General features: G+C 40.1%; 1 protein-coding gene across 5 annotated transcripts in view; it reads left to right on the top strand.

The window, feature by feature from the left end:
* NRXN1 (neurexin 1) overlaps positions 1-22,493 on the top strand; it is a 753,679-nt gene that overhangs the window by 486,056 nt on the left and 245,130 nt on the right. For all 5 annotated transcript variants that reach the window (XM_067565125.1, XM_067565120.1, XM_067565119.1 and 2 more), the window contains one exon: positions 3,831-4,012. In XM_067565125.1, the coding sequence (XP_067421226.1) occupies positions 3,831-4,012 (182 nt within the window). The remainder of the gene's footprint in view (positions 1-3,830; positions 4,013-22,493) is intronic.

The following is a 22,493-nucleotide window of genomic DNA, read 5'->3' as shown; positions in this document are numbered from 1 at the left end:
ATCCAGTCTAGATAAGAATGTCAGTGTCTGGAGGTGTTCGGATTTGGTGCCCTGGATTGGGCCATTGTATGGATTATGTACAAATATGACTACACCGTCATGTAACAGTCAATTACAACCAAGAAAAGGAAAATTACCTCCTATTTAATCTTTTGTACTGTTCTAATAGTATCCTCTACAGCACTGAAGTGTATGGAATTGTCTTCCTTACTTATGCTGTTTTTTATTGGAACCTCATTCAAGGCCTGATCCAAAGGCCAGTGAAGTCAGTGGAAAGACTCCCATTGATTTCAAAGAGCTTTGGATCTGGCCCTCAGTCCTAAAATAGTAGTGAGGATAAATCCCATCTTTTGGGGGAATTAAGGTGGCATATGCTATATGACGAACTGAACTGTCAGTTGATGGACGCTGACTTCTTGTTGTTTGTCAGACTTCTCTCCCACACACCCTACGTTGATGGGCATTAGCAACTACTTTTGTGACTGCCTAAACCTTCAGTATGCTGCCTATATTACACAAAAATAGTGCAGAACTCTGACTTGTCTTAAGACGCTGTTTCAACTTCAGATGCTAGGGCTGCAATCCACACACACTCCTGTTTGTCCTAGCTAAAGAGGACTGACAGGTTTCCTTGCAACAGATGCCAATTGGCAACTTGCCATCAAGGGAGAGGCCAAGAGAATTTGTTGACTCTCAGAGCAGTCAGACAAGAGTATTGATGTAGAGTGTATTTTACACTTTTTTTTTTTTTCCAAGGCCATGGCACAAAACAGGAAATCTTATTATAAAAGAGAATATAACAGGAACCACATCACTGCAAAACTAATTAGTAGATTGGTAACACTAGCAGAAAAATTGTGTCAGAAATGAACATCAAATATGCTTTAAAAAGAAAAAAAAAATTGAAAGAGAAAGTAGTTAAGGACATCAAGGTTAACGGTAATTGGGACAAAATACAACATGGCTTTACAAAAGGTAGATTGTGCCAGACAAACCTGATCCCTGTTTTTGAGAAGAGAATAGATTTTTTTAGACAAAGGGAATGCAGTGGATCTAATTTATATAGATTTCAGTAAGGCATTTGATATGGTTCTACATGGGGAACTGGTTAAAGGGGGACTACAACAGATCATACTGAAAGGTGAACTGAGGCTGGAGGGAGGTTACTAGTCGAGTTCTCAAGGATTGGTCTTGGGACCAATTTTATTTAAGCTTTTTATTACTGACCTTGGCACAAAAAGTGGGAATGTACTAATAAAGTTTGTGGGTGACACAATGTTGGGAGGTATTGCCAATACAGAGAAGGATCAGGATATCATAAAGAAAGATCTGGATGACCTTGTAAACTGGAGTAATAGAAATAGACAGGGCATTTAATAGAGGAAAGTGCAAGATCATGCTCTTAGGGACTAATAACAAGAATTTTTGCTATAAGTTGGGGACTCATCAGTTGGAAGTGACAGAGGAGGAGAAGGATCTGGGCATATTGGTTGATCACAGGATGACTATGAGCTGCCAATGTGATATGGCTGTGAAAAAAGCTAATGCAGTCCTAGGATACATCCCTACCTCAACTGGAAATACCTTGTGTGAAGTGTTAGTACCATTATACAAGGCGCTGGTGAGACCTCATTTGGAATATTGTGTGCAGTTATGGGTCCCCATGTTTAAGAAAGATGAATTCAAACTGGAACAGATGCAGAGAAGGGCTACTAGGATGATCCGCGGAATGGAAAACCTGCTTTATGAGAGGAGACTCAAAGAGCTTGGCTTGTTTAGCCTAACCAAAAGAAGGTTGAGGGGAGATATGATTGCTCTTCATAAATACATCAGAGGGATAAATACCAGGGAAGGAGAGGAGTTATTTAAGTTCAGCACCAATATGGACACAAGAACTAATGGATATAAACTGGCCATCAGGAAGTTTAAACTTGAAATTAGATGCAGGTTTCTAGCCATCAGAGGAGTGAAGTTCTGGAATAGCCTTCCAAGGGGAGGAGTGGGGGCAAAAAACCTAGCTGGCTTCAAAACTGAGCTTGATAAATTTATGGAGGGAATGGTACGATGGGACAGCCTAGTTTGGCAATTGACTGATTTTTGACTATTGGTATTAGATATGCCAATGGCCTGTGATGGCACATTTGATGGGGTGGGTTCTGAGTTATTAAAGAGAATTCTTTCTTGGGTATCTGGCTGGTGAGTCTTGCCCACATGCTCAGGGTTTAACTGATCACCATGTTTGAGGTTGGGAAGGAATTTTCCCCCAGGGCAGATTGGCAAAGGCTCTGGGGGTTTTTCGCCTTCCTCTGTAGCATGGGGCATGGCTAACTTGCTGGTGGATTCTCTGTACCTTAAAGTCTTTAAACCATGATTTTGAGGACTTTAATAACTCAGTCATAGATTAGAGGTTTATTTCAGGAGTGGGTGGGTGAGATTCTATGGCCTGCATTGTGCAGGAGATCAAACTAGATAATCATATTGGTCCCTTTTGACCTTAGAGTCTGTGAGTCTATAATTAGTAGATTGGTAGTACTAGCAGAAAAGTTGTGTCAGAAATGAACATGAAGTATGCTTTAAAAAGAATGTATAGTTCAGTTTATTTGAGATCACAGGCAAAGCAGTCTAGATGAAGAAATCATGGTACTTGGAAGCTGGAATAGAGGTCTAGCCATACAACACTTCATATTTACATCTTCATACTATGTCCTCAATTTAAATTCTAGTGAATGCTCAGAGAACTTTTTCTGTGGTGTTCGCCCAGCTTTACAATATGATAAGAAAAAGAAAATTAAAATAAAATTCCATACAACAAAATTTGAAAAATTCCATCTTGTCATGCTGCTGTACAGGAAAATGTTCTTTTTATACAAGACTTATGAAGTTCCCTTTCCATATTCAAAAGAAGAGGACTATTTCTGACTATATTGTAAATCAGAGATCAAATGTACAGTGGACTCTGTTTTAAGGATACCCTTTTTTAATTGAAAACCCGAAGGTGAATAGCTATATTAGTTCATAGAAAAAGTGCAGGTGGTGGTGAAGTTAATTGCATCCCCTTTAAGCATACTATCTGATCATAGAACCCTAAGATTTATTTCATACAGATCCTAGATTTTATAAATGCATACTTGATATTATGAATAACATGAAAAGCTTTCTGCCATTTCTCATAATTACTAGAACTTTGTGTATTGCTGGTTACTACAAATAACGCTTGACAATGCTTGCATAGATTATGAATCCATTATCTGTTGCCCTTCTATTAGTTATCTCATTTGTTACAAGCTGTTAAAACTTATACTCATAAAAGTAGTACCTGAATATATTTGTTACATTTTGCTTTGCTGTGCAGGATACATGTCATTTTCATTGCATAGGTGGATATATAGTGTTGCATTTTTAGTCAATTATGAAATAACTGGTGAACATGATTTCTTCTCCACCTCGGTCGTGATATAATAAGTACTTAAATGTGTGCTTAAGTCCATCCCTAACAGCAAGTCACTTAAGCAGGAGCTTAACTTTAAGCACATGTTTAAATGCTTTCTAGGAATGCCTTTCTGATCCACGGCCATCGTCCTTAGAATTGTATGCAATTATATTGTATTCTGTATGGACTGTGTTGAATAAAAAAGCACTAATATTTAGTTTGCTGTAAAATTTTTTGCTGGCAGATTTTAAGATTCCTCCAAGCTATGATATAGCTTTGTTTCATTTTCACAGTTCAGTTGTCTCTAGAGAGAACATTTTGATTGTTGTAGAGCACATGTTTTGCCATGCAGTTTGACATTGGTGCAAATGAACTAAATGGTTTTATTTCTGTTTTACAGCGGGAACAACATATATCTTTAGCAAAGGTGGTGGACAAATCACATACACGTGGCCTCCTAATGATCGGCCAAGCACTCGTGCTGACAGACTGGCAATAGGGTTTAGCACTGTTCAAAAGGAAGCCGTTTTGGTACGAGTAGACAGTTCTACTGGGCTTGGAGACTATTTAGAGCTGCATATCGTAAGTATTATCAGCAATTTCAAAGTTATTTCTACATATATCTAGACTGATCTTACTTTCTTAGTATTGAAGTTTATTAATTATTATTTATCTAAAATTGTATAATTGTACGATCAATAATGAATTAAATGAATATGGCTTATAGTATATAGTAATGTACAAGACTTCAGACATACTCAAAATGCCTACTACTTTATATAACACTCCTTTAAATGGCTTTTTCAATTAAAAATTGCACTGTAATACCTACACAAATATAGTCATTTGCTCCAGTCTAATTACATGAAACAGGACTTAACAATGTCAAAGGAAGGTGCATTAGTCTAGGAGGATTTCAGCAGAAATCTCTAGGGGAAATTACAGTGATCATGATGGAACGTACTTATTGTTAATACTGAAAGGAAACCACTGGTTCCACCATTATTGTGTGGAGATAAATTTTCAGTAGAAAACAGTTGTCACACTGGGAAGTCTAGGAAAGTAATTTCAGTTGCCTTAAAGGAAATAGCTAGCAATCAAAATTGAAAGCATCTGGAATTTTATAGCAACATAAATAAATGATCAGTTGAAATAAACTTAACTAGGGCAGTATAAAATCTTGTTGCTCAGATTAATCTCAACTTTGTTAATATATTAGCTTCATTTTGATTTAAGAACCTTGATACTTCCAGGAACAAGAATAGTTTCTCTTGAAAGAAATTACTTATTGATCTATAACCAGTTATAATTTTACCGTCAGAAAACATTCTGTAATGATCCTTCCCAAATCATACAGGAGTATACTACTGAATTACAGGGACTACAATGTTCAATTACCTGCTACATATATACCTTGTCTTTTTGTTTTGGTAGAGGTGTTTTTGCATTCTAGAGTCAGTTTTCCTTCACTTACTGCCTTGATCAAATAAATGAAGAATGAAACCCTTAAATGAATTTGTTTTTCAATGCCTTTTCTTAATGGCCAGCCATTTTATCCAATTATGGACTAGATGACCTCCTGAGGTCTCTTCCAGCCCTAATCTTCTATGATTCTATGATTTGACTGTATACTGCAATCTTAGTTTCAAAAGGCATCTGATGCCAAAAGACCCAAGAGTTCAGATTTTTCAAGGCAAGTATACCCAAGCTGCAGAGGTCAAGTCTTTCTTGATAAAAAGTCTGTCTTCTAATCCTAGAACTAACATCAGATGCCTAGTCCTTCATCTACCTTTGAAATCACTGGCAAAACTGCCATTGACTTCAGTAGGAGCAAGATTCTGGCTTGGCTCTGTTGCTTTCCAGCCTGAGCCCAGAGTGCCAAGGTCCTCTCTAATGACCATGCTGTGTTTTTTCAGCATCAGAATAGGAATATTTTCCCATAGATTTACTGTACCAGAAGTCTATCAAAATCCTAATACTCCAGCTATCTACCAGCTGGCCTTGATGTTCTGTTCAAAACAAAACACCCTCTTCACCAATTATGAGTCAAGATTCAAAAAGCAAAAATTACTGTGAGGATGCAAATAATACAGCCCCCAAAGTAACTTATTTTTAATATATATATATTATAGTAACAAATGATTAAAATAAAACAAGAAATGAGCACTTTCTGGAGGTCACAAACATTAACAAAGCTTTACAAATTTGCTGGTGTGAGGCAATAAATTGTACAGTACAATGCATCAGGTACTGGGCTTTAAATAGTCTATCCATGAATTCAACTAGAACTGACATAATGAACGAAGAATCTGTGATTATGTTTATTAGTTACATCAGCATTAGTACAAGATGGAAACAATGAGCAACACAGAACCCCCATATTATGTGGTGCATCTGAGTTTTATTGCATTTATACATTGGCCAGATTTATGCAAGATAATTATATCAGCATATACTGAGGCAACCTATGTTCCTAGTGTTTCCTTATGATTTCTTCAAGAGGTATCTGGAATAGTGCAAATACTGAGCCTACGTGCACCTGTGAGATTGGCTTGCAGTAGGGACTCATCAGTGCACAGATCTCTCCTTCATGTGTAGTACAGGGGCTTAGTGACCTCCCTTCTCAAGACCCAACAAAGATACATTTATTCTACAACCTAGGAGCATGAATTCTTCTGCTTATGTACACATGAGTACAAACCAGTGGGTATATACTCAGTATGTCTCAGCTGAGCCTCCACTGCTCCTACCTATGTTACTGCAGCTATGCTGCTTGATGAGAACTAGTGTGAGTATGTGTACACAAGTAGGGGAATCACACTCCTAGCTCATAGAGTAGATGTAGCTAACGAGTGTTCCTAAGATTTGGGGATCTGGGTTGGAAGAATGGACAGGCTAGGATGGGTTTGAGATGGGAAAAACAAGTTGTCCCTTATCAGCCTGGTCAAACTCAGGGCAGAGATATAATACAGCCAGCGTCCATCTCCATGTTGAAGAATCTTCTTTCAAGCAGTCTTACAGGGGATGCTGCCAGCTTCAGAAGTTCCACTGAGTACAGCTCCATTAAATGGCTCTGGCCTCCTGCTGATCTCATGTCATCACTGCTTTGGGAGTCTCCACACAGTTTATTCTGCAGTAGGAGTGAGTATTGCAGAGGAAGCAGCTGTACGCAGGGGGAACCCAGTTGCATGGACAATTTCCTGTTCTTGTGCTAGATTTACATAGAAGCAATGAACCAAGCAGGACCCACAGCATTTTGCCCATCAGATTCTAGGACTGGAGTTCTCTGTCATGTTCCACTTCTATTCTAGCACTGTTAGTAGGTCACTGGGTAGCAAACTGGATTCTTTCTTTTTGGATTAACTTTTTTTCAGCCTCTTGCTGGCAGCTGCAATCTTTCAGAAAGATTAAACCATCTGTAACAATGAGGGCTTTGTCATCCAAAAATTCCATCTCTTATGGATGTTGATGGGGGAAGGCCTGATTGGGTGGAAGTGGGGGAGGGAGGAGTTCAGAGCTACACATCACCTTGTGTATGCACCAGCTGATACTTGAAATAAAAGGGTATGGAAAAATGTATGTGGGCAAATCTGGTATGTTCACAAGTGGATCTAAAACCAATTTAACATATGTGTAATGGATTTACATTGGTATTTGCAATAAATGCCTGGGAAAAAATAAATGCACAAGTATGCGTAGACCTCCTTTTTTAAAATCAGGCATATAGTTATAACTAAGTTCCAGAGGGGTAGCTGTGTTAGTCTCTTTTTGGCAAAACAGCGAGAGTCCTGTGGCACCTTAAGAACTAACACATTTATTTGGGCATAAGCTTTCATGGGCAGAAACCCACTTTGTTGGATGCATGAAGTGGAAACTTCAGTTTGGTAGGTGTGTATATATACACATTCAAGGATGGGTGAGTTACATCACAGTGAGGAGGCCGTTCACAGCAGTTGATGAGAAGGTTTGGAAGTCAAAAGAGGGAACATTATTTTTTGTAGTGGGCTAGCCACTCTCAGTCTCTGTTCAGACCTAGTCTGATAGAGTCAAGTTTGCATATGAGTTCCAGCTCTGCAGTTTCGTGCTGGAGTTTGTTTTTGAAGTTTTTTTACTGAAGTATGGCAACTTTCAAGTCTGTTACTGAGTGTCCAGGGAGATTGAAGTGCTCTCCTACTGGTTTTTTAATGTTACCATTCCTGATGTTTGATTTGTGTCCATTTATTCTTTTGCATAGAGACAGTCCGGTTTGGCCAATGTACATGGCAGAGGGGCATTGCTGGCACATGATGGCATATATCACATTAGTAGATGTGCAGATGAACAAGCTCCTGATTGTGTGGCTGATGTGGTTAGGACCTGTGATGATGTCACTTGAGTAGATATGCGGGCAGAGTTGGCAATGGGGTTTGTTGCAAGGATACATTCCTGGGTTAGTGTTTCTGCTGTATAGTGTGCAGTTGCTGGTGAGTATTTGCTTCAGGTTGGGGGGCTATCTGTAAGTGACAACTGGCCTGCCTGCCAGGGTTTGTGAGAGTGAGGGATTGTCTTCCAGGGTAGGTTGTAGATCCTTGATGATGTGTTGGGGGCTGCAGGTGATGGCCAGTGGCATTGTTGTTTTCCTTGTTGGGTCTGTCCTGTAGTAGGTGGCTTCTGGGTACCCTTCTGGCTCTGTCAATCTGTTTCTTCATTTCCCTAGGTGGGTATTGTAGTTTTAAGAACGCTTGATAGAGATCCTGTAAGTGTTTGTCTCTGTCTAAGGGATTGGAGCAAATGCGGTTGTATCTTAGGGCTTGGCTGTTGGCAATGGATTGTGTGGTGTTTTCCTGGGTGGAAGCTGGAGGCATGTAGGTATGTATAGCGATTGGTGGGTTTTCGGTATAAGGTGGTGTTTATGTGGCCATCACTTATTTGCACTGCAGTGTCTAGGAAGTGGATTTTTTGTGTGGACTGGTCCAGACTAAGGTTGATGATGGGGTGAAAATTGTTGAAGTCCTGGTGGAATTCTTCAAGGGACTCTTTTCTGAGAGTCCAGATGATGAAAATGTCATCAATGTAGCATAGGTAGAGGCGGAGCACTTTGGGTCCAGAGTTGAGGAAGCATTGTTGTAAGTCAGCCATGAAAATGTACTGCGGGGTCATGTGGGTACCCATAGCCAAGCCACTGACTTCAAGGTATAAATCATCTCCAAATCTGAAATGATTGTGGGTGAGGACTAAGTCACAAAGTTCAGCTGTCAGGTGTGCCGTGGCATTATCAGGGATACTGTTCCTGATGGCTTGTAGTCCATCTTTGTGTAGAATGTTGGTGTAGAGAGCTTCTACATCCATAGTGGTCAGGATGGTGTTTTCTGCAAGATCACCAATGGACAGTTGTTTTCTCAGGAAGTCAGTGGTATCCCGAAGATAGCTAGGAGTACTGGTAACGTAAGGCCTGAGTAGAGAGTCCACATAGCCTGATAACCCTGCTGTAAGAGTGCCAATGCCCGAGATGATGAGGCATCCAAAATTCCCGGGTTTGTAGATTTTGGATAGCAGATACAATATCCCTGGGTGGGGCTCTAGGAGTGTACAGTGTAAAGTGGGTTTCTGCCCACAAAAGCTTATGCCCAAATAAATTTGTTAGTATTAAGGTGCCACAGAACTCTCCCAGTTGTAACAAAAGTACTCTTATGATTTATGCCTGAGTATTAAAATACATTGGAAGCTGGTTCTTGTGTCTAATATTGAGCCCCAATATTACACAGCAAATATGAGACCTCTCCAGTGCACTACACATATTTTTAGGATGGGTTAGAAGGACAATTTGCATCATGATGGTGGTCAAGGAAATTCAGAATTGCTGCTTTTAATCAAAAACCTTTAATGTCAAATATGTGAAATAGGTTATACAAACATGCTGGTGAATGGTACTTGAAATGTGACATTTCAGAGCAGGAAGATAAATACAACTTCCTTTTAAAATCTTTCATTCTGGAAAGAGGAAAGAGCACCACAAGTTTAATATGTGTTTCCCCTACATATTATTCTGTTTTACATTAGGAGGAAGAAAACCTAATAATGAAACCAAACTCATAACTGATTCTGATTTAGAAAATTACTACTTGATCTTCTGAATCACAGCATTGGTATTAGGCTAGAAACAAAATTTATTTTAAGTCATCATTGTATCTCCAAAATAACCATTTTTAATGTCTCCTGTATTATGTAATCTGTCTTTCCACGAGATATTTAGCAGTCCCAAAGCCAATATTTCAAGTTCCACGGTGCATTATAATACAATTCCACCCAGCACGATAATTATACAGAGGTGGGAATTTTTGCACCTTCTGTTTTAAAGAAAGGTATGTTAGCATGACATAAATATCCTAAAAATAAAGCAATTGCTTTTCATGGCTGTGACAGCTTTTCATTTGACTGCTACTGTGAAGATGAAGAGGAACTTCTGCCCTATAGCTCTGGTTTTGGGCCCCAGAAAAGGAAGCAGATGTCACATCCAAGCCTCACTTTCTCTCCATTCATTTTCCCAGTGCCATTTCTTTCACCTGTTCTCAGGATAATGTGCAGCCAGTTCTAGTACAGTCTCTTGATTTCTTCCCTCTGGGGATTGTCCATGTCTGACTCCCCAGCCAAGTGAAACAATTCCTCTGGAGCACAGCCTCTCCAGCCATATAAACACAGGTGTTCAAAATAATCAAACTCCCTCCCTACTGGGGTGGCTTCTTCACAGTCGCCCCAGAGTGCCCTAGCTATGTTGACCTAACCCCCATATAGATGTGGCTAGGTCAATGGAAGAATGCTTACGTTGACCTAGCTGCCTGCCTGCCACTCAGGAAGTTGGATTGCCTACAGAGCCAGAAAACTCCTTTCAGCATTGCAGCCTTCAGTTGTCCACTGGACTACAGTTCTGAGCGTGCTGAAATCAGGAACAAAGTAGTGTTAGATCATGAGGTTTCCTTACGGGTCCAGTACACCCTGATGTATATCTTGATGTATACCCTGATATAAGGGCCTTTATGATTATGATGGTGACCTAGTAATATGACATTCTCCAAAGAGACTTAGATTTCCAATGACAGTCTTTGGTTGCATTTTTAAATTGATCTGTGTAATTTTTTTAGTCTCAAGGAGGTAAAGGCTGTTAAGCTGTATATTAAAATATAACTACTTCTGTGCAAGATGAACTCAAAGAAGGGCAGAGTTAGAAGTGTTTATATCCCACTACATTATTCATACCTTTTGTATAATAGTCTGAATAGACTGAGAGATAAACAGGCAGATATTGTACTTCTAACACTAAAAATGAGCATGAGAAACTTATACTGAGAGTTAAGGAGACTATTTTAGCTACTTTAGCTATTTTAGCTATAGTATTTTAGCTACTGTGCCTTTACAGAGGAAGAAGACAGAGTTTTAGCCAATCTGGTGGGCTGTTTTACAAGAATATGGAGCTAGGTAATCCATAAGTAAAAAGAGCTGGTTATGAATGCTGTAGATGTCCTATAAGGAGGTATAGCACCATGTCCTGATAACAAATATCTACAGCCCTCGGCGATGGCCTAACTTGGCTGCCATTGACGACAATGACAAAACTCACTCTGACTTCAATGGGAGCAGAGTTAGGCCAGCACTGAACACTTCTCAGAATCACATTGTGAGCTACTACAGCAACATTTTTAAAAAATTCACTAGACTAAAGGGACACTGCTTGGGACTGAAAAGTGGCATTTTTTATTCTATTTCATAAATGATCAAGTGAATGATCACTCAGAGACAGTAGACCAATAGGATTAACACTGAACATTCAGGAAGTCTTGGAAGCTATTTTAGGAGATGTGGTGGAATATCACCTGGGAAAGTATGGTTTGATTAAGGACAGCCAGTATGGATATAAGCAAGGGGGAGGTCATAATTAATTAACCTGAAAGCCTCTGAAGATGCAACATTGCTAGCATGATAGATAAGGGAAATTCAATATCATACTTAGATTTTCAATAAATATTTGACAAGGTTCACATCAGAGACTAATGACTGAGGCAAACAGTTAAATAAGAGGAAGAATAGTATGCCTGCTAGAAAGCAGTCTTTTGAGCATGAATTGAATGGTACGTTTCTCTCTCCAATATACATGCACACTCTGATCCAAACAGTGTTTCCATAGATAAATTAATGTGTGTAAGAGTTTGTGCATATAAAATACAAATATGCACTCGATCATGTTCTAAGTTACACTGGTGTAAAGCAAGATGAACTCCATTCAGGTGAATGAAGGATATACCAGAGTAAAACTGGGCTGAGTGGTGACTCAGGCCTGTGTGTGTCTGTGTATGTACACACACAGCGCCACACCATACCATGTATATGAAGGAGATATCCATATGACAAATTTCAGGGTCCTGTGATAAATGAATTTATCACACTCATTTGACTACCTTATGGTTCACTGCTCACTAAGGACCTGATTCAAATCCCATTGAAGTTAATGAAAAGATTCCTATTGACTTAGGTGTTTTTTGGATTAGGGTTTAAGGACTTGATCCTACACTCATTGAAGTCAGTGGCAAAACTCCTCCTGACTTTAATAGTGCAGGATCAGAGCCTAACTCCTCTCCCCACGAATATTTAACACTCCAAAACTCAGAGCAGCTTCAAAATATCCATCACTGGGGGGAGAAGAAACTGCTACAGAAATGTTTCTTTTATCTCCTTTGAAATATGGAATTTCCCCTCCCAACATTACACCTGCACAGAGCCCAGAATGGCTGAGATTCAGTTTCGGGTATGTGCATTAAAATGTCATGACTTAAAAATCCAAAAACTTTCAGTCCTACAGGGCCAAAAATGGGAGAAGTAAGGTTTTACAGGCCTGATATTTTAGCATTGCTGAGCACTCTCAGAACAGGCCCTATACCAGGCGTGGCCAAACTTAGGGATCCTGTGAGCCACATACAACAATCTTTAGATGTTTGAGAGCCAGGTCGTGCCTGCTGGGCCTCGAGGCTTCAGCCCTGTAGGGGGGTGGTGGGGCTAGGGGCTTCTGTCCCATGGAGCATGCCTGCCTAAGTCCCGAGCCCCAGCAGGTGCCTTCCACAGGGCAGAAGCCCTGAGCCCTGTTAGGTGCCTCCCTGCTGGGCAGAAGCCTTTAACCCTATCACCACACTGCAGGGTAGAAGCCCTGAACTCCCCACCCCGGTCTGGTAGGCGGAGTTATGGGGCGGGGCCATAGGAGACTCCGTGAGCCACACTTTAATTGTAAAAGAGCCACATGAAGCTCCCAAGCCACAGTTTGGCCACTCCTGCCCTATACTGCCAGCTTCATAAATGGCCCAGCACTCATTCCTAGCCTTTGGAAAGACCAGAGATGATAACTTTTAAAAATGTGCCATCCTTATGCATAAGAAAACTGTTTTAGAGGACATTGTTAGAGGTCCCATGTAGGGCTATAGTAATTTATATGTAATACGTAGTGTACATGTAATATGGATGCGTGGGTATATGTGTACTGGAACACATTGACGCGTTGTCCTGAAAAAATGGACACTGTCTCAGCTTAGTATGTACCTTTAGTGTGGTATTTGTGGCTTTCACTAATTCACTATCTGTGTGGGTTTCACTACATGGGAAACGCCACGGGACATTTAATGATTGTGGGACAGTGAATGCCCAATTTTTTTAACAACACCTAGTCTGTGTGTATAGTATAGAAATGAGCTGGATAAGAATACTGTGAAAGAGAAATTTCCAGATTTGCATATGGTTCTAGAAATGGAGGGAGCATAAACAATGACAAACAATGCAATCACAAAAGGATTATTTATGATTGGATCAGCAGGTAAGAAATGTGGTTCAGCATACACAAATGTAAGTTAATTAGTGTGGGAGCAGTGAATTAATCTAGGGAATATGTGCTAAATGGAACAATCATTTTACTCATGATCAGGGTAAGGATCTGGCGTTGTCATAGAAAAATCACTGAAACAGTTATGCTTTAAAATATTCAGCTAACATACAAGTTGTATTTGCAGAGATATAGATTTTTAAAAGGTGATGATAAGGTAATAATAAGATTCTTACAAGTCCCTCATTTTGAATCCTGCAGTCCATTACCCAGAAGGTCTTCTTCAAAGAGGGCTGGTGTTTCTTTGAACAGGCCTGAGCAACAAAGTTAGTGCTAGATATGAGTGGCCCAAATTGCTGAGAGAGGTTAATGGAGATAGGCTTATGGTCAGTGGAACAAAGTAGACATGTAAGTGACCCAACAACATTATGGATAGAATTAATGAAGCTGATAAAAACAGTTTGCTGTGATTCTAATCATGGAGCAGTTCAAAGAGCGCTCCCTTGTGCTGCCATGAATCTCTGTCATTACAGCACTGCAGCTGTACTCTCCCCTGTATGATTCCCCACTTCACCTTGCATGGCCATTCCTTCCTCTCCTTTTGTCTCCAGCCATGAGATTGTGCGGGAGGAAGTAACTCCCCTCATCTTCCTACTCCCCTCTCCTGTCCTGGAGGGAAGATCTCACTTCCCCCTTCTGTCTCCTGCCATGGAATTTTAAAAAAACCCATGTTTTTTTTGAGGACAACCCTTGTGGTGAAAGGAAAAAAAAAAAAAAAGAAGCAGGAACTAAGTAAATAGCCGAGGCTCCTCATGCCTCAGCATCATAACATGCCTCCCAGCACCAGTGGAAAGGAGAGACTGCAGATGTTACGAGCCATCCTTTTCATCAGCTGCAGTGGTAAGGACCTGATCCTTTCCCTTTGAATATGATGGCAAAGCTCCCATTGACTTCAGTTGTGCAAAGTCCACATGCAGGGGGCTTCTGCTCTAGCAGAAGTGAGAGCTGTAAGCATGGAACTTCTTACTTCCAAACTGTTAACACTGGCAAGTGATTCAGAAACTTGGAACCCTAAACGTCAGATAAGTTTAGGAGTAGAGGGATTACTCAGGTCAAACCATTTTATACAAATAACAGTAAAAATGTAATAAGTTACTGGGGAAGGCAGAAGAAATACAGAATATGCCATAAATTTGAGAAACCAGAATTTTGATTTGTTTCTGCAGCAGAAAGGGACCAGAGTAGGGTGGCGGATTGAAGAATAGGAAGATGTAATTAAATCTAGATAGGGTTTCGCTTTAAGCCTGATGGCCTTTTCCTTAAGTATATCTGAATCTTACCACGTTATCACAAATCTTGTCACGTTAAAATTCTGAATTATTATATGGATTTATATACAGTGCCTTAAATCATAGATTTTTTCTTTCTCTATTTCTCTCTTTCTTCATCTCAGTATTTTTTTTATTGAATGCATAAGCACAAATTCACTGTCAATTTAAGTATTCTCTTTGGTGTATGCTAAGAGCTGGAATCCCAGTGCATCCTGAAGAAAGCAAGTGGCAACCTCCAGGGGCCTATCAGTTACAACATACTGATTCTTCCCCTCAGAATGAGCCCTGTTGTATAGGATGTGGCATAGCTAGAGGAAAAAAGACTTCAGTATAAATATATTCACTGTGTGGTGTACCCACATGGAAGACCCTTCCTCTGCAGGACTATTGATTAAGCTCGGTTTCATTTTAAAGGACTAAACAAACAGGTGGTTACTACTAAGAGACTTACCCTGAAGATGTTTCTTGACTGAGTTGTTTATATGTGAAAATGCATGAACATCTGTGGAATATTTACCAACATTGCAGCTTGAGAAAGAGGGACACAGGAGCTTGCTTTTAATTCATAAATAAATAACCCTCCTCCCTCTCAGCATCCTTTCCTCAGCCTTTCCTGCCCACATCAGTAGCTCTGCCAACTCTTGCTATATTTTTCTGGCTTCTGTTCAGTTGCTTTCCTGTTTCACTACCTTCTCAAAGGGTCAAATCTTACAATGTGGTCAGCACCCAGTAGGGTTTGGCCCCAAACAGACTTTACTCTTTCCAGCTCCTACCGGTCTTCTATTTTGTGTCCCATAATTCCCTATGGCACTTCCTTTGGTACAAAGGATATCAAAATTTAAAAGTCACCAAATTAATTTATGTATGCAGTGTTGTTGTAGCCATGTTGGTCCCAGGATATTAGAGAGACAGGTGGAATATCTTTTCTTGGACCAATTTCTGTTGATGAGAGAAACAAGCTTTCAACCTGAGGAAGAGCTCTGTGTAGCTTGAAAGCTTTCTCTCTCTCCTGCGGAAGTTGGTCCAAGAAAAGAAATTACTTCACCCACCTTGTCTCACCAAGTTAATTTCTCGACAGTAACTTCCTATAGAATTTTTTCCACATATAAAAACTATTAATGCAAACATTAGTGACCACTTTACCATGCTAGCAAGATTTAAAGACTATCACTTAGTTGTAAGAGCAAAATAATTTGATAAGATACCCTCAAGGAGGAAACACAGAATCACTAGAAATTATTTGAGCATATGTTCAGAGGATTCTTTGTAAAATAAAAAGCTCTCTGTGGCTGAGAGCAAGTTCCAGATGAGCCAGGCACATGGTACTGATCTCCACTCACCTAACTGGTCAGTCATCCGTCTCTGTTTATATAAGCAATCGTTTAAGGAGGTTGTTGCTGATAATATACCTTTGAACTTGTCACTGCCACATGTCTGGTTCCAGTCCAATTTACAGGAACATAAAGTCGCATACACACTGCTACAGCAATGTTGGTAATCTGCCTATTAGATTGTCCTCAGGCTGTAAAACAAGTGAAATGCTTATATATGCAACAGGGCAGAAGCCATTTTGCAATTTTTAGACATTTTGACTGATCATAAGTTCTCTTAATGTAATGGAAGCTGCCAACTGTGTCACCATCCTCTACTTGTCCTTGGCTACATTTTTAGCTCCTTAAGGCGGTTTGTATAAGTTAGAGCAGTCCTCAGGCTGCTATGACCTACTGCAAGGTGACCAGGTCTGTACAGAGCTATAGCCAGGTTGGGGTGTGCACTTCATGAAATTCAGCCAGACCCCAGGATCTGACCCATTAACTCTGACTCCTTAAATTTATGAGTTCTAAATGGGTATGAGGACATAGTGCGGGCAGCAGTACAATGTGCCAGTGTACCACCATACTCCCAGTGTAGATAGCGCTATTTCAACAGGAGGACTTCTCTTGTTGACATAGCTACTGCCTCTCGGGGAGGTGGAGTATATATGCTGATGGGAGAGGCTCTCCAGTTGGTGTGGGTAGCATCTTCACTAAGCACTACAGTGGCACAACTGCACTGTAAGCATAGACAAGCCCTGAGTTGGAAAGTGAAAGTGCAGTGGCAATCTGACAAAATGCTTTGCTTCAAGAATTTATTTAAGTAAGCAATGCTATGGCAGTTAATCATTTTGGACTAATAATGAAAACCTGACTCAGTACAGTTCTGTTTTTATGAGATACCTGCATAATTATAAATTATAATTAATTAATTGGCTGGCTTATTTATTTCAGGTTTTTCTTTGTGATTTTTTTTTTTTTTTTTTTTTTTTTTTTTTTTTGCTGCCCTTCCCAAAAGGGAAGCTTCTTTTACTTAACTCTGGTTCTTATTTGTCAGTTGCATCATTTTCTCAGGCTTCCTGTAAACAATCTGAGCTTTGTTCTTCCTCTCACTTACGCCAGTGAATAAATTAGGAATAGCTTCACTGAAGGCCATGGATTTACACTTGTGTAACTGAGAGCAGAATTTAGCACACTGGGGCTGATTCTCTTCTCACTTCCCTAGCTAAAGTACTTATATGATCCCCATTAGCATAGCATCTGAGTGTAATGTAGATATATCCTCAACAACACCCCTGTGAGATAGGGGTGTGCTGCTGTCCTATTTTAAAGATGGGGAACAGACCCAAAGAGACTAAGTGACTTACCCCAGGTCACATAGGAAGTGGTGCCAGAGCAGGGAGTTGAACATAGGCTGGCCCCCTAACCATTGGACTATCCTCCTCACTTTACACCAGTGTCACTGGTGTCTCTTTCCAGTCTCTTACACCCGTGTCCCATGCTAACTGCTTGAAATCTATAGAAATACTCTTGGCTGACCGGCACCTGTCAGAGAACAAATTTTGGCTGTGTGATTCAAATAATACACTGCTCTTGCATTCTCTTTTTCAGATATAAATTGATTTTATAGCTTTGTATGATTTTTTTTTTTTTTTTTTTAAACCCCAAACCTCTCCAGTCCTTTTCTAATTATATGTGTGGTAGGGTTGGCCACCAGTGTTCTGTAATAATTCTTCACATTAGTCAGCGCACTGCTAAGTTCTCTCTTTGTTTACATCATGCTAGTCCCAAGAATTTCTGCAACAGCAATGGGACATCACAAGGCTTTTTAATATATTAATATTGTGATGGTTAATGCTTAATATAACAAGCAGTGTAACAACAGATGTGTTTTGTTATTAAGTGTTCAGTAAGTGTCTCTCTGTTCCTGATAGCCCATTTAAACTGCAGAGTTCTTGAGCTCTAGAGGGTGGATTACCTCAAGGAACTGACTCACATATTTCTTGGCACTTTATAATTACTTAGATTAAATTGAAAAGGGAAATAAGTATAGAAAGAACAAAGGAATACGTGGGTCCTTCAGTTTTGTTAATTCCATGTGACGTTATCTTGACGTCTGCATCAAACTGGCACGCCGTTGGTGCCCCAGGTTCCACTTATTGTATACAAAATCTGTAGTTGATAATGCAAGCTTTGTGTTCATTAGCCAGCCTAGAGTCTCTGATATCATGATTGGTTAGTGAGCAAAAGTGGGCCCGGATTCAGGGAAGGTAGTACAGGAAAGTGTAAACAATTGACTCTGTAGCAGCAACGATCTCCTGTGGCCTATGAAAAGCCACTCCCACAGAAGGTTGGGTGTTGGCTTCCCTCAGGCTTTTCCAGTAGGGTTGGCAGCATAGGTTTTGGCTAGTTCTCCTTATTAGCCCTACCAGCCAAGGCAACGAGGGAGGGGAGGGGATGGGCTAAAGCAGTGTATTCCCAGAAGCCCTGACCATGCTCCCTTGCTTGCTAGTATCTCTCTTTCCTTCACTCCAATCTCCCACCCTCGGTGGACTTCCTACTTCCTGCACATGTACCTACAGTGGCAGCAACTGGTGGCAGCTCAGGATGAATTTATCCCATTCACTGTGAAACATGGATGATGTCTAATTCTGGTAGAATCCTGTAGAGGATTTCTTCCTGTGTACAGAGAATTTCAGGGAACAGCACAGAACTCCGGTACAAAGGTGCTCCCTGCACAGCAGCTGGAAGTTTAAGATTCCATAACCATAGGCTATCTACTGGAACTGTCTCATTTAGGGGGACACACACAATGAGAATTATCATCTGTGAAGTTACTATGACAGTAACTTTTACTAATTAAAATAAAAAAAGTGAAAAGATTCCACTATGGAGACTTAATAACCACTCAGCATATTTGATAATACCACTGCTGTCTATATCATATTCACCAACATATTTAATAGCTGAACAGATGCAACTCACTAGAGCACCACATGGTACTCAGCAGCAGGGAGTCCCATTTGACAAGTTGGTTTTGTTTTAGTTCCTTTCTGCAGAACCTTTCCTAATATCCTTAGCTTTGTTGTGTTTTTGATTTGTTATGCAGCAAGCGGAAAGAGGCAACAGGATTCTGTGTTGCTTATTTTTAAAGCAGGCTTTTAGGCTTTTCCATGCAAACACCCTAAGATTCCAGATAAAGCTACGGTCAAATAATGTTTTAATATAAAATTGACAGTTAGCCTTAGATTGTAAAGGTTTTATTTTTAGCATGTAGGTATGCACCTACATGCTTGGTCTGATAGAAAATTCTAGGTAGGCTCCTGGTGAGATATCAATTATGCTGCAACTCTGTTTTTTAATTGCAAGGTTTTTGTGTACATGTCTGCAAGTTGCTTTGCTCAACTAGCAATAACTCTTGCCCGCAGTAGTGCCATGGGACGCTGGAGTTGTTTGGTGTAGCAAGAATTGCTCTCAATGGATCAATTCTTAGGAGCATTCTGCATGCTATTTTCCAATCCTCTAATTGCTTGTGCCTGGAAAAAACACCTGATATACACTCAAAGGCTAAAATAAGATGGTGGTGCACTTAATATACTCTAAAACTCACAGAAAGATGTGGAATTGATAAAGGATCTTTGGAAATGTAATTTGCACTCTGGCTTTCATGCAGCTCAATATATAAATATGAAAAATTAAAAATGAGACTAACAGCTTGAAGGATTTTGCTCTTTTGTCCCCTGTCCTCTCCCTCCCCCCAAATTATGCTAACATGTTTAAAAATGGGTTTAGATCTCATCTTCCTCACTAGGGCAATTATACAGTCAAGGTTAGGTTATTGTTGGGAGCTCTCTCAGATTCATGAATTCCAGGACACTGTCTTCAGCAGGGCTAAAAAAATATGCGGCAGCAGTGATAACTTGTAGTCATCTGAAATAGCCATTAGAGAATACAGTGTAAGTATGCTGCTTTGTTCTAATCCAGGATCATGGAATTGCTGGTCATTACATGAACAGTCCTAAGTAATTTATTTATTTTCTTTCTTTTAAACATATTCAAGCTCAAAAACAAAGGATTATTTGGCTGGTCCAGTGGCTTGGCTGTAGTATGGTACATTATTACCTGGGTGTTCTGGGTCCAGTAGTGATTTAAGGATTCTTATTCCTAAAACTGTTGAGCTACAAGCACAGTAAAATTCTCAGTTCCCAGAGATGTGCCCGCAAAAAGGCAGAGAGAGTAACTCTCATATATTTTGCAGTATCCCCTAGTGGTTAGATTTATGTGTAAACTATAATACTGTACAAGCAACATATTATAGAGCCTATCCTCCATTTTCTTTATGGGAATCTCCTTTCACTTAATGATAACCAGGAGGTAAGTAGAGCTCGGGAAGACCAGACTAGTGGAGTTTCCCACTGAATATACAGAAGGCTGTATGAGGAGGTTTCATTTGTTTTCTGTCCTTTGTTATTACACACACATTGCATTTTCACTTGTCTGTATTGTAGAGAGCTATTGCTAACATGCTGACCTGACAAAAACACATGATAGAACATATTTTGAATATATAAAAGTGTATATTTTCAGTACTGAGTGCTCATAGAATTAGAAGCATGATTCCCAGGAAGAATGGGCTTCTATATTTATTTCCTTGCCCTCTGCAATGCAAATAAACGTCAAATTCTCTGCTGGAGTAAACTAGTGTGGCTCCATTGGAGTTATTCCATTGAGCCATGCCAGTTTACACCAACAGAGAATTGGACATTATATCTCTAAAAACAGTGCCTAGGCTAAGGGAAAGGAATGCTGATATGCTCCAGAATGTTGTCATGCTCCACTTTTATTCAGCTCTTAGAACAGAGAAGGTGGGTATGTCATAGCCAACTATGTTCCCTCACCTACAATTCAAGCATTACCAAAGAAAAAAGTGTTCAGTCTGGTTCAGTATGGGACCCCATTCTAATCTGAACTACCTTGATGTAAATCCAGAGTAACTCCACTGCCCTGAGTGGGATTTCTGAGTAACTCATTTGATTATGCTGGAGGGAGCACATACAATTTAAGGTAAATTTATTTTTTTTTCCAGTTGGTGAGCTGTTTGGCCAATTCATTGGCCACAGATATAACTTTAGGGCGGGAGTGAAATGTTGCTTAACGTTTTCTTGTCGTAGTGATATGTACATAGTACATTCTGTTAAAAAAGATAATTCTTCACAAATCACTGAAGTTAAACCTTCTGGTATTATTTCAATAGAGTCTTTTGCCTTCTTAACCTTAGCAAATATTTGCCATGAACATTTTTTAAATAGTTTTGAAAGATATGCTAATAATAAGAAAAGCTATTTAACTCTATCAAAATGGCATAATCAGGATTAATATAATAAAACTTAGATATACTTAAATATCATGAGGTTTCATCTTTTCAGTATTATTTGCATAGGGTCAAATCCTGGAGCTCAGAACCCAGCCCAGTCAGCTGGATTGTACCCTGAGGGTGGGGGTCCTTTGGCCCCTACCCAAGCCACAGAGCAGCTGCAGAGACACGCCACGACCCTGACTGCAATAACTTTCCTGTCTCCTGGGCTCTTACTTTGCAACATGTGATGGCTGGTGGTTCTGTGTAGATGTAGATCTACTAACCCTACCATAGCTCTGCCTTCAGGACCTTACTGGATGGAATCTGCTGTGGAGCTGTGTTCCATGCGGCATAGGATGGGCACATCCCCCAAATTCTCCCATCTTCTCCTCCCCTCTCCCCAATTTGTGTCATTTAATTACACTAGTTTTGCTGCATCTGAGACTTCTGCATTCACAGAGGTGGGGGCTAGATTTGCCTCATCACCCTAAATTACAGAAGTCACCTGGTCTTCAAATACATGTCCTTTCATTGAGTTGGGAAAAAAATAAATAAATAAAAATGCTGCTGTGACGGTATCCGGGCTGCGCTTTATCTGTCTTGTATCAGAAGTATTGTTCAGCATCTCTAATTACCATATTAATCTTCACTATTGCCTGACACAGGTGTAATATCAGGAATTCAAGCAACATGACAAGGTTATTACTGGTCACCCTTAGAGTTGTTAGTAAGAGGCTGTTTTGAGTCACAAACATATTTTGGACTTCTGGCAAACCTAATTGATTCCCTATAGCAATTTCTTTTCTCACTGAAAATAATTGAGAGGTCCCTGCTGTATTTTTCCTGTAGTAGGGAGCAATGCTGGGAATCCAGACTGTGCATCACCTGACTCACATTCTCCCACTCATGTACTATGCAGGATTTCTTACATCAGTATTATCTTCTTAAATTTCCTGGCATTACATACCGAACTGGTTTGTGCTTGCATGTGCTTCGGAAGTGATACTGATTTTGAAGGATTGTTGATTTGCTTATCAAGCACTAGATCTTTACATAGCCCCACATGAACAAATAGGGCTGAACCATGTCAAGAGCTCAGGCACAGTGGGTGAGGAAAGCAGGCTGTTTGCTTGGGGCCAGCGCTCCCTCTGCAAGCAGGTAGAGAGGGCTGGAGAGTAGATGGAGCCTTGACTCCATCCCAGCCAGTAGAGATGAACCAGTGCAAGGC

This window comes from Emydura macquarii, unplaced genomic scaffold (genome assembly GCF_026122565.2).
Source record: "Emydura macquarii macquarii isolate MOO-44397 ecotype Brisbane River unplaced genomic scaffold, CSIRO-AGI_Emac_v2 contig_2676, whole genome shotgun sequence".
NCBI classification, from domain to species: Eukaryota; Metazoa; Chordata; order Testudines; family Chelidae; genus Emydura; species Emydura macquarii.
This window is presented reverse-complemented; position numbering and strand designations above follow the sequence as displayed.